Source organism: Danio rerio, chromosome 23, assembly GCF_049306965.1.
Source record: "Danio rerio strain Tuebingen ecotype United States chromosome 23, GRCz12tu, whole genome shotgun sequence".
Classification (NCBI taxonomy): domain Eukaryota; kingdom Metazoa; phylum Chordata; class Actinopteri; order Cypriniformes; family Danionidae; genus Danio; species Danio rerio.
The window spans coordinates 33,694,263-33,707,436 of NC_133198.1; the positions used below are offsets into that span (position 1 = coordinate 33,694,263).

General features: G+C 34.3%; 1 protein-coding gene across 2 annotated transcripts; it reads right to left on the reverse strand.

Moving 5' to 3' along the window:
• Positions 1-1,842: 1,842 nt before the first annotated feature.
• Positions 1,843-11,662, reverse strand: pcmtd2a (protein-L-isoaspartate (D-aspartate) O-methyltransferase domain containing 2a). 2 transcript variants are annotated; one of them, XR_012398346.1, is made up of 7 exons: positions 11,386-11,655; positions 8,210-8,521; positions 5,852-5,954; positions 5,588-5,759; positions 5,366-5,489; positions 2,456-3,489; positions 1,843-2,306 (listed from the first exon to the last, which is right to left on the reverse strand). XR_012398346.1 is itself a non-coding variant. In NM_001039921.2 (6 exons), the coding sequence occupies exons 2-6, from the start codon at positions 8,514-8,516 to the stop codon at positions 3,065-3,067; spliced, it is 1,131 nt and encodes a 376-aa protein (NP_001035010.1). In that variant the 5' UTR covers positions 8,517-8,521; positions 11,386-11,662; the 3' UTR covers positions 3,039-3,064. The 2 variants fall into 2 exon arrangements, 1 of the variants encoding a protein (NP_001035010.1); NM_001039921.2 differs by lacking the exon at positions 1,843-2,306 and having other exon boundaries at positions 3,039-3,489; positions 11,386-11,662.
• Positions 11,663-13,174: the final 1,512 nt, after the last annotated feature.

The window sequence follows — 13,174 nt, forward strand, 5'->3', positions numbered from 1 at the left end:
CTCCATGTGCAGGTTTTTCTTTTAATGTATTTAGGAAATATATAGCCATAGGTATTATGCATAAAGTATGGTCCACACTTCTAGAAAGTTATATATATATAATCTGCATTTAATCAATCTCTGTCTCACATGTAAGCCCAATGCTTCTCAGCATTTAGACTTTCTTTAATTTTACTTTAAACGATTGCAGAGACTATGGTTTGCGTATCAGTGTACATACATAATCCTCTGGAATTTTGTGTTTTCAAAAAAAGTTTGAAAACTGATTCATACATTGTCAATTTAGACCCTTAACCCTTGTGCACTGTTCAATTTTAATACTACCTTTTGTTATGGCCCATTTCCACTGAGTGGTACAGTATGGTACGGGTCATCTTTATCCACTGCTAAAGGGTACCAATGGTATGGGCTGTTCAAATATGATAAGCACTTCTCACAAAACAGATGCTTTATACACATAAATACTTGTTTAAATGTTTATTACTAACCTTTCTATAAACATGATTTTTTTTATAACTGTATATCAATGATAAAAATAGCCTACTGCAACCACTGCAATAAAATATTACAGTTATAAATGCAACGTATATAAACACATACAGACCCTTACAGATATGATACCGATTACAGACAAACTACACACAGCATACATTTAGTCCTTATTTGGGTTCACAAACGTGCAGCATATAGCCCACAGTCAGTGCTAACCTCTCATCTGTATCTTCAGCAGCACATGTAACCTCTTGTTAGACCGTCATTCTGAGTGCATAATAGTCTAAAATGTGAGGATAATAGTTAAACATGGCAGGTTGTTTATGTTTTTGGTTGCTAAAAGAATCATTTGCTCCTTTGTTTTTTAGGGATTCTCAAAATGTCAGAAGCACTTCAATAATCACGTGCACGTTATTATCATCAGCTCAAGAAGTTTGTTATTTCAAATATAGATGCGCGTATGTTTGCTCACTCGCTCTCTGGAGAAAGTGAAACCGGTCGCACTTTTAGACAGACTCGTAAAACAAAAACAGAACACAGCAGATTTTGTTGTTTTCTTTGTGGATGTTCATCGAAACAATGACGAGGTTTGTTTGAGCTTGGGTCAACCATGGCTTGTTTATATATGCATATAGTATTACGATGTAATGTTTCGGCTGTGTATTTATTTTCATTTGTTTTCCCCTCTCCTGCTTGTGTATGTGCGAGTGATGTATCTCTTTAAACCGATAGCGTTTAGCTGTGCATCTAGCTTTGCCTTTTTGTACCCTTTGGTTTTGCTAGGTATGGTTCGCTTTGTGGTACCTTTTGACAGTGGAAATGGCTGAAAAGCTAAGAGTGAAGCACGAAAAATAGAGAAGCCTGAAAAACAAAAGAACGAATGTTTTTTTTCAGCCACTTAAAAAAAAACAAATTGACCTGTTTAACTATTATCATCACATTTTGGTCCATTATGAACTCGGAATGACTTTCTAACGAGGTTAGATGTGCTGGAGAAGATAAAAGATGCAGATGAGAGGTTTGCACTGACAATAGGTTATATGTTGTGGGTTGTTTTTGAACCCAAATAAGGACTAAATGTATGGTGTGTGTAGTTTTTCTGTAATTGGTAACATATTGGAAACTGTAAGGGTCTGTATGTGTTAATATGTTGCATTTATTTGTTTATTATGTAATAGCAGACGTCAGGGTAGCCTGTTTCGCCCTGTCATTGATCTGCAGTTATAATCAAATTATGTTAGTAATGAACTTTCATACACAAGTATTTACCCTTGCAACCCTTTAGGCAGTGGAAATCATACTGTACCCCTCAGTGGAAACGGGTCTATAACATAACAAAAGAGTAGTAAATTTTCTCAGAGTGTATTGAGTTTTTATTTCAAAGCATTTTCCCAAAATATGTGTCAAAATAAGATTTGTCACCAAAACTTATTCTGCAAGCTGAAACACAGAAAAAAGTTGTGACCAAATTAAGCCTCAAAATCACCCCAGAGTGGATTAAAACACCCCCAACAGCACATAAGGGTTAACCCTTTGGCACCTGATTAAACTGAAGCAGCTGCCACATGTACACTTTCAATAGTGATACTTTACAGTTAATAAGCAGCTCTACTTAACATTTTCCCAGAGATTTAAAAATACAAACGGATTCTGAAGGTGAAATTTTGGTCATAATATTGGAACATGTTAAAAAAAAATAAAAGGTATCAGTTAATTTATTATTGCGTTCAACATTACAAAGTGCACACCAGAGCCTGAATTCAGAATCCCTATAGGCCAAATTCACCAATCTCAGTCCTGGAGGGCCGGTGTCCCTGCAGGGTTTAGCTCCAACTTGCCTCAACACACCTGCCTGGATGTTTCAAGTATACCCAGCAAGATCTTGATTAGCTTGTGGGTTTGATTAGGGTTAGAGCTAAAATCTGCAGGACACCGGACCTCCAGGAACAAGTTTGGTGACCACTGCTAGGCTATTTAAGAGCAAATCTTAAAGCCCTGAAAACAACGGCACAAGCAAAAGAGTTCTCTGTTTTGTTTTGTTTTTTCATTGGCAAAACATCTGTTAACCTATTAAAGTCTTTCATCCTGAAATTTCACGACACAAATTTGGATAGACAACTGACATCTTTAAACGTGTCTTTGTATTTTCACACAATATAAGAGTAATCCAGCACACGATTAGACAAGAATATTCAGATTTTCTCTTAGTAAATCCAATAACTGAAACTAGACTGTATATAATAACACACAAAACAAGTGAGAATACATTGCATTTATAATTTAGCAAATTATCAGCCAATTCTTTTTTTTTTTTTATCCCACCACAAATAATACACAACTAAGATTGAGTTTTCAATCAGTCTGTTGATCCCATGGGTAATGGATTAGCATTCTAGACTGTGACTTGGTGGAACCATGTTTTCACATCAGATCAATGAAACGATGCATCTCAACTTGGCATTACAAAAAAGTAGCGCAATAAGAAAAAGTGACCATGATAAAGTGAAAGTGGTTGACTAAAGAACCATGACAGTGTTGGCTGTGAGTAGGCTATCGATTTGGAAAAGGAGGTTTACTTCTCTCTGTAGTAGAGGAGATACATCTTAAGAGGCTCTGGCAAAGGCAGACCGAGGATCCTCTCCCTTAGGAGGTTTACTGGGGTGTCCATCACCAAAACGCTGCCCTCTTTCCTCCTCTCGTTTTCTTCTTTCTCCTCTAGTTCACAGACCCTCCGGAGGTCTTCATCTTCATCCTCATTGTCTGTGGAGGACTGGTTGTTGTTGTTGTCCATTGGTCCTGGAATCAAGCGGCTCATGAACAGATAACTGTTGGTCAGGAGAGGGGTGTCGCGGTGCTCGCGTTTCTGAGAGCGATGACTTCTTCGCTTTAGACCAGTTCTCCGAGGTTGTGGCAAGGATCCGGATCCGTATTTCTTTAGAATGTGACGGATGTTGATGCGGGACAAATCTTGAAGACTCCGCACCTCGAACATGGCAGCTGAACAAAAAATATATACAGTTGACGTCACAATTATCAGCCATGCTATGAATTATTTTTTTTTTGAATAGATCACAAACAATGATTAACAGAGCAAGAAGTTTCTCACAGTATTTTCTATAATAATATTTTTTCTTCTGGAGAAAGTCTTATTTTGGCTACAATAAAAGCAGTTTTTAATTTTTTAAATACCATTTTAAGGACAAAATAATTAGCCCTTTCAAGCAAATAGTTCTTCTTCGATAGTCTACAGAACAAACCACCATTATACAATGACTTGCCTAATTATCCTAACTTGCCTAGTTAAGCCTTTAAATTGCAGTGAATACTAGTATCTTAAAAAAACATTAACTGTCATCATGACAACGATAAATGGAAACAGTTATTAGAAATGAGTTATTAAAACTATTATGTTTATAAATGGGTTAAAATCCACTTTCCATTAAAATTGGGGGAAAATTTACAAGGGGGCTAATAATTATGACTAACTGTATATATGTCTATATATATATACTGTATATACTCTCTCTCTCTCTCTCTCTCTCTCTATATATATATATATATATATATATATATATATATATATATATATATATATATATATATATATATATATATATATGTTTGGAGGGAGTAAGATTTATTGGTAAAATGTATTTAGTTTCTTTATTACAATACATCTCTTGAGCAAAATACATTTATTTGATCAAAAATACAGTAGGATTGAAATATGATATATCATTATAGTTAAAAAATATCAAAAAATATGTCTAATTTAAATCTTAATGTATTTAAAATTGTAATTTTATCATGGCAGAGCCATTTTGTGGAAACAAAGTTATCAATAGAGACATATCAACAGCATTTTATTTTGCTACTAAAAGTTTTTGGTTTTGATCAATTTATTACACTTAATACTTCCTTTTAATTCATTTTGCACTTTTTGTATTATGCCAATAAAACTGTCAAACAAAAGTGGTATTGCTAATTTTATGCCAAGCTTGAATGGCATTTATACATTTATATATAACTCTCCTCAACAAACCCTGAACACACTGCCTATATTATAAATATTGACTGTAACAAAACCAAATGATTAAAATAAAACATTGCTTATTTTTAATTTCATGTATGCCCACATTTACTAAATATTAGTGTGCATAGTTTTAAAAATGGATACTAACAAATAAATTAATATAAAAAATGACAAATAAATAGCTAAAAATACAATCAGGCCATTTAGGGCAATAACAAATGATTAAAATACGACATTGCTTAATTTTTATTTCATGTATTGTATGCCCACATTCACTAAATATTAGTGTGCATAGTCTTAAAAATGGAAAATAACAAATAAATGAATATAAAAAATGACAAATAAATAGATAAAAGTACAATCAGGCCATTTTAGAACCGTGTTTAAGTGGAGATTAAACAAAAACTGTAAATAAATAACAAGGATCCTGTGTTAATTAAACAGAGCTCTTTTTTGTATTCCCAAAGGGGAGACCAAATTGACCAAAATCTGTTAGTTTTTTTTTTTTTGTCATATGTGAGTTTTTCTAATGATAGCCATGTAGCAATTTGTGATATCCACATTTTGAAAGATGGAGCCTGTGATGCCAAAAGTTGGAAAATACTTGTTTTTTTAATCTAAATATACAAAGACAGTAAATAACTAATGCATTTTTTAAACAGACTGTTCGCATTAAGATTCAATAAATACAAAGCCGGATTCATATCAAAATTTATCTTTACAATATTTTCCATGGATAATGCTTATTTAATTGATTTATTTTAAGAAAAATTATACTAAGATACAAAAAAAATCCAACCAAATTGAATATCGAATATTCATGATTTATGTTTTACTCACGTAGAGAGACTGCTCTGGGTTTGCCATTTTCCCTGTGTTTTGGGAGCACAAGTGGTGCGAAGGATACAGCGATTATCTTTCTCGTTTCCCATGTGTTATATCCTGTCCGAGTAATTTTAGTAAGCTTGAACAAATAAGAAACGCACAGACATAAGCAAATCCTGCATTACCTATAACTGGATGCACTGTATCATTCTTTTTTTGTGTGTTCATTTTCTTTACCTTTTCTTCCAGTGGCAGTACTAGGATTCCTCCAATCTTAAGCAGCTTCTTCATGTAGTCTTCGTGTTCCCTCTGGACTCCTGCGCCACAGTAAACCCTGTCATACTGTCTGCTTTCTGGCGCAATCTCCAGACAGTTGCCCACCACGAAGGAGGGCTCGCAGAAATCAAACCTAAGCCAGAAAGGTACGTAGTGTCACATTTCACTTTTTCAGTGCTCCATTTAATTAGAAAATTGAAGCACAACAGTTAAATGTTATAACACCTGTCAAAACTATCATTGGTCTTGATGAAGAAGTCCAGCTTCTGATACGCATACTCTATAACATCTTCATGCAATTCAACACCATGATTCACACCAAATGGCCCTGAAAAATATGAGTGATCGCATGACATAAATTACTTACTTGTGAGCAGTTTGTCAGTAACTTACTGTAAATCAATGACAGCAATACTGTTTTTACATTTATTGGACCATTTATCTTGCAATATATGCATTTACAGTATTACATAACTTTACTGTAAAATATACCGTTATTTTCACAATGCAACTTTAAAATACAGTAACAACTGCATAACTGTCCTACAGTAAAATTCAGTTTATATTACCTTTATAATACACAGTTCAGAAAGTATTTGGTCCCTCTCAAAACTGAGTAAAAGTTACTCAACAGCAGATTTAGTGTTAATGAGTGAATGAAGGGATTAATTAAGTGATAATTGAGCACTGATGACCATCACCTGCTATTAATGAGCAGATATACAGAATAGAAACACAAAACTTCAACTGACTTCAAACAGCAGCTTCACTTATTACAGATGTCCACAAAAGTCCATATGAGATTTATTGAGAACTGTTTTAGTTATTTAAATTTTACAACAAAAAAAGTCAAAAAGTATATATACATATGTATGTATGTATGTATATATATATATATATATATATATATATATATATATATATATATATATATATATATATATATATATATATATATATATATATATATATATATATATATATATATGTATGTATGTATATATATATATATATATATGTGTGTGTGTGTGTGTGTGTGTGTGTGTGTGTGTGTATATATATATATATATATATATATATATATATATATATATATATATATATATATATATATATAATTTTTTATTTTTTTTATATATATATTTTTTCCCTCGATGTCACCATCGTGGAAAAAAGTGGTTGAGTTACTTGGGCAGTTTGACTCGATTTCTAATGTTTGTTTACTTGCTATGATAGGTATAGAGTTGATATGATCAGATTAACTGGTCCTGTATTACTGTTGATAAGTTGAACTTCGCATTATGTTTAATTTTGCTAATTATGTTTAAAATATGGTTTATCATATAAGAGAGAAATTTCTGTGTTTTTCAAGAGAATGGACCTCAGCTGTGGTTTTATAAACCTTTTAACTGAGCACACTGAGCATCTGAATCACTTTAGAGACACAGACATCAGTAATCAGCATGTGCATCCCAACAGAGTGTTTTTTTTTTTTTTTTTTTTGCTAAGAGAATCATACAACATTCATCCTATAGTTCCCAGCTTGCACTGCAGAAAAAAAACTCACTATAGTTGAGAAGCATAATGTTATCCTCAATGGTGACATCTTAAAACACAAAAAGTGTTGTATTTATTGCTCTAGCAATTAGTTAGTTGTTAATAATATCACTATATGGAATTCTGTAGAGTCTGGCAGAAAAAAGGCAAATAAGTTGGTAATCTGTAAAGCTGCTGTTTGTGGAGTTGCTTAATGATCCTCTGCTGAGATTTTGAGAGATTATTTCAGTGTATTTCATCTACGGCTGTGACAGAAGTCAGTTGTCGTTTTGTGTTTCTCTTCTCTGTTTCTGCATATTAACAGCATGTGATGGTCATCAGTGCTCAATTATCATTTAATATATCCCTTCATTGACTCATTAACTGTAACTCTGCTGCTGAGTAACTTCTGCTCATTTTAGAGAGGGACCAAATACTTTCTGAACTGTGTACATTTTCTTCGGAGGATTTTGCTGTGTACATCGTTGAAGCCAGAATTATTAGCCCCCCTGTACATTTTCCCCAATTCCTGTTTAACGAAGAGAAGATTTTTTTCCAACACATTTCTAAACATAATAGTTTTCATCTCTAATAACTGATTTATTTTATCTTTGCCATGATGACTGTAAATAATATTTGACTAGATATTTATCAAGACACTTCTATACAGCTTAAAGTAACATTAAAAGGCTTAGCTAGGTTAATTAGGCAAGTCATTGTGTAACAGTGGTTTGTTCTGTAGATATTCAAAAAAATATATTTATATATTGCTTAAGGGGGCTAACAATGTTGACATAAAATGGTTTTAAAATTAAAAACAGCATTTATTCTAGCCGAATTAAAATAATTAAGTCCTTCTCCTGAAGAAAAAATATCAGACATACTGTAAATATTTGCTTTCTCTGTTAAAAAAAAAGAAAAAGAAAAAGAAAAAAGTTCATAGGAGGGTTAATAATTTTGAAATTAACTGTAAATGAACTAATAGACCCTGATAGACTGTCATTTTAAAGTGTTATTCAAAAGGATTCACATTCTCTGATGACTCACCCAGTATAAGTCCCACCATGGTGCTGAGGTAGCCTGTGCCGCTGCCCAGGTTGAGAAAGGACAGGCCCGGCTGCAGATCCAGAGCCTCCATCACCTCAGAGTAGATGCAGGGCGCAGAGAGGTGGATGTTGCCGTGTCTCCAGGCCAGATCCTTGTAGGCGCTGTCACGAAACTCTTCCAGATAGTAGTCCGCACGATCGATGGCCCTGAAGGCATGCTCTACCAGATTTGAGCGGATGTACTGGGCCTCTTTCAGGTTGTCTATCAACTCATCATTGTCCTCTCCAGCACTGACTGCGCCCCCCATTTTAGCTTTTTGTTTGGGGGAAGAAAAAAATAAAAGAGTACAAGTAAGGAAGTGTTCATATGACTAAAGAAACTCTCCTGTTAGTCTGGCCAATCCAAGAAAAGATGAATCAATCAATAACCACTTTGCTGCAAGTTCTAGTGTTACTCTGTGTTGTCAAGAAAAATTTAAGTGTAAAACATTGATACAGAAGAGTAAACAGCAATATTCCTCAATATAACTTAATTTAATATCCCTCAATATTACCTTTGACAGCACTAATATGATGGAAAGACCCTGTACAAATCTTGGGTTCCACACAATTGTTGCATGTTGTCCAAAAGTCCAAAGACATGCACTATAGGTGAATTGAATAAGCTAAATTGGCTGTAGTGTATGAGTGTGAATGCAAGAGTGTATGGGTGTTTTGCAGTGTTGGGTTGCGGCCTGAAGGGCATCCGCTAAGTAAAACATATGGTGGATAAGTTGGCAGTCATTCCGCTGTGGCGACCCCAGATTAATAAAGACTGAGCCAAAAACAAAATGAATGTTTTCAAGTGTTTATGGGAGTTTATGTAAGATGCATTTTATTCATGGAGGCTGCATTTATTAATCATTAATCTGGTGTCATAATATCCTCCAAAAATCCTTCTTATGTGCTCTTTTGATGCTAAAGACTCTTTTAGTGTTTTTGTTATTTTTATTATCAATCTTGAAATGTTGCCAAAAGACGGTATTTTGAAGAATGATAGAAATGGGGTACGTGCACAGCTAGTGTTTTTAATCCAATGATAAACTTCTAGTGAAAGCTTATTGTGACTATTTTTAATTTCGTAAGGTTCCTTTTACAGCACTGATGTTGTAATGTAATTAGAACACATTCAGTTAAACAGACTTAAGCATTTATTAAGTTGTTTAAGCGTAAACCGAGATGAAAGACTGTGTAAACCAGGGGTCACCAACCCTGTTTCTGGAGAGCTACCTTCCTGCACATTTCAGTTGCAACCCTGACCAAACACACCTGTTTGTAATTATCAAGTGCTGCTTTAGGTACTATTAATTGCTTCAGGTGTGTTTGATCAGGGTTGGGACTGAATTCTGCAGGAAGGTAGCTCTCCAGGAACAGGGTTGGTGACCCCTGGTGTAAATCCTAGCGCCGTAAGGATCGACAGGCAAGTGCAGAAAGTCCATTGAAAATACTGGGGTAAAACAAACTATCATATATTAAAGACATGGCGGAGAAAATGTAATTCAATGCAGTGCTTCTTTTACAGTCTGAGACTAACTTTGTATAGTATATCTAACAGGCAGTAAAGAGCTTATTTTTAAAGAAATCAGACCATAAACGTGGCAATTTTATTATGTAAAGGCAGTTCACCAGAAGCGCTGAGGCTGGTTGGCTGAAATTAAAAGTCTGTGTGCATATAGCTCATTGGCAGCCATTGATTTTCATAGTATTTTTTGCCTGCCTTGCTGGCATACTGGAAAGTGCAGTAACCACACAAACACTAAAACTGAGCAAAAAGTCCAGTCAAACTTGCAGTGGGTAAATTAGTGGATTTGTTTCTCAAAAATGGGACAACATTAAAGCAAGAGATTTTGTCACAGACAGAACTGATATCCTTTTTTGACCAAACGTGAGTGTGGCTGCAATGTGCCTTTGGATGACAGTAAGGACAACAGTGCTGGTTACTGGTATCAAACATTCTTCAAGTGTATATTCTATTATGTTCAACAAAGCACTACAGAAAGTCCTACATATTGAAACCACTGGGAGTGGGGGTAGTTTATGAATGTATATAAATTACATCTAATATATTAATAAATTGTATATATTTTCAGTGTATGGAGGGACATTTTAGTGACTACTTTAGAGGTTACTAAAGTTCAAGCTATACAAATTATGTGTCTAATTTTTCTTTTTTAGGCTACGACTGTTGAATAATATTTTTCCTTCAATTGATTGATGCGAGGCGATGCAGTGGCGTAGTAGTTAGTACATGTCGCCTCACAGCAAGAAGATCGCTGGTTTGAGCCTGGGCTGGGTCAGTTGGCATTTCTGTGTGGAGTTTGCATGTTCTCCCAGTGTTTGCAAAGGTTTCCTCCACGTGCTCCGGTTTCCCCCACAGTCCAAAGACATACGGTACAAGTGAATTGGGTAGGCTAAATTGTCCGTAGTGTATGAGTGTGTGTGATGTTTCCTAGAGATGGGTTGCGGTTGGAGGGGCATCTGCTGCGTAAAAACATGCTGGATAAGTTGGCGGTTCATTCCCCTGTGGCGACCCCAGATTAATAAAGGGATGACGCCGAAAAGAAAATTAATGAATAAATGCAGAATAATTAAGAAAGCTAATATTAAAGAAAGCTATTTCTTACTATTAAAGGGCTGACCCCCAAGATACATCTTGTTTTGATGTCCTTCAGGGGGAATCAAGCGTTAATGGGGTTAATTTAGTTAACTAACGCAACGGTCACTCAAAATAAACATACACAGTGTCCAAACACTGAGTACATATTTTCATATGGGCCTAAAACCTAATTTTCTCCAGTTGACGGATGGTGGCGCTGGGCTTCGCTGCAGAAAGTTGAAGCTTCCCCAGAGACGCTGTGTAGAAACTGCAGATGTGAAGGATGGTCCACCAATCACCGCGCGCTCAAATGCAGCTGCGCCATTCGTCAACAATCGCATATATTGTGCAGTATTTTTGATAAACATCCGGGTAGTTTCTCAAATTCACTTAATCATAAAACAACACACATCAAACCCTTCATATTTAATCACGCGTTCATTCTACACGCGACACCACAGCTCTAACAAAGACTTGATCGTTCTAATATAACGACAAAATGACACTACACGTAGCGAACACCAGTCATATAATAGGCTTACCTGCGAAAAGTAGTCTGAAATGAAGACAAAGACGGAAGAAATGTGGGGATGGATGTGTTTTTGGGGAGAAACCCGTCACGGGAAACACCCCGACGACTTCACACTCGACCGAGCCGAATTGTCTGGCACCCCCAAAACAACACCCTGGTTACGGTCTGTGAACGCTGTCTAGTCGGTTAACTATCTCCCGTTATTTCTCTGTCTCGGTTTCTCCTCATAAACGTTCACGCAGAGCAGCGCTGGATGTAAACATTGGCCAGCTGACTCTGTGACGTCACGCACACAAACAGAGGAAATATGTGGGCCATGGAGCACATGGTCCTGCTGCACTACATTATTAGTGATATATTCTCAAACAAACAAACGACAATCTCTGGTCTTGATAAGGATTGGATAAACCAAAGCCAGGAAGAGTCGACAGCCTTTTACACAGGTGAATGACTATCAGTAAAGCACTTTATTTTCTGTTTAATATTAGTTTATAAACTCATGCATTTCACCCTTATTTTGGAGAAGAGAGCAGGCTAGGTGTTGATAAGTCCTTCACCTTAAGGGTTAAGTTGTCACAAAGTAAACACTGCTATAAAGTTTTATTAGATATTATTAACATTATAATATTATAAAATACCATTAGACATTTTACAATTACACACACACACACACACACACACACACACACATACATGCATACAGTGCTCAGCCTCTATAATTGCATATATCTTTTAAATTCATATTTTTAATAGGAAGCTATACAATATTATATTTGTGTGTGTGTGTATGTATATATATATATATATATATATATATATATATATATATATATATATATATATATATATATATATATATATATATATAAATATATATATATATTAATATTAAATTAATGAGTATTGAAGCCTTGGAGCTTATCTAACAAAATAACTTATGATAATGGTCCAAAAACTAGTACACCCAAATATATATGTTATAGAAAAATATTAAATAAAAATTTGAAAAAAGGGAAAAAATAAAAACAAGAAGAAAAAAAGAAAATTTTTGTTGAAATTTAGTTTTTTGCAATATTTTGCTTGAATTTTAATTGTATAATATTTTTAATTTCTAAATATGTTTGGTGACTAAAATATTATTTTAATAAATATATCTGTTTGATAAATCTGTTTTGTTTAAATGCACCAGAATACATTGCCTATATTCCTGGAGAAATGGAAAAAAATATTAATTTACAAAATGGGGTGTACTCAATTATGCTGAGCAATTTATATACATACATGCATACATATTTATTTATTTACTTATTTATTTATTATTATACGTTTTTACAAGGTGAAAATTGTTTTGAATAAGAAGTTTTCATCTGCTGTGGTTGACAATGTGGGTTATTTCACGAAATATTAATTAATTAATTGTAAATTAATATGTTTTTATTTATTCCTTCATTTTCTGTTCGGCTTAGTCCCTTTGTTAATCTGGGGTCGCCACAGTGGGATGAACCGCTAACTTATCCAGCATATGTTTTATACAGCAGATGCCCTTCCAGCTGTAACGCAGCACTGGGAAACATATAGACATAGCAACAATTTTAAAATATGTGTTTTTAAGTAAATATATTTTCTACAAATAAGCTTTTGAATATTTTTGCTGCATAAAAACTTTTTGACTTAGTGTAACGGATAAGAAATAAATATAATAATAATTATTAATGATAATCATAATAATTGATTAATAATACAATTTACAGCTTTGTTTTTGTTGCTGTCCATAATTTGCAGAGTTGTACATAAGATAT

What these genes read in the sequence shown, in the direction of transcription:
- pcmtd2a (NM_001039921.2), bottom strand. Translation starts at nt 8,516, where the DNA reads ATGGGGGGCGCAGTCAGTGCTGGAGAGGACAATGATGAGTTGATAGAC. An exon ending in CATGGTGGGACTTATACTGG is followed by an intron (nt 5,955 to 8,209) that starts GTGAGTCATCAG and finishes CATATTTTTCAG; the next exon opens with GGCCATTTGGTGTGAATCAT. An exon ending in ACCCAGAGCAGTCTCTCTAC is followed by an intron (nt 3,490 to 5,365) that starts GTGAGTAAAACA and finishes TTTTTTGTTCAG; the next exon opens with CTGCCATGTTCGAGGTGCGG.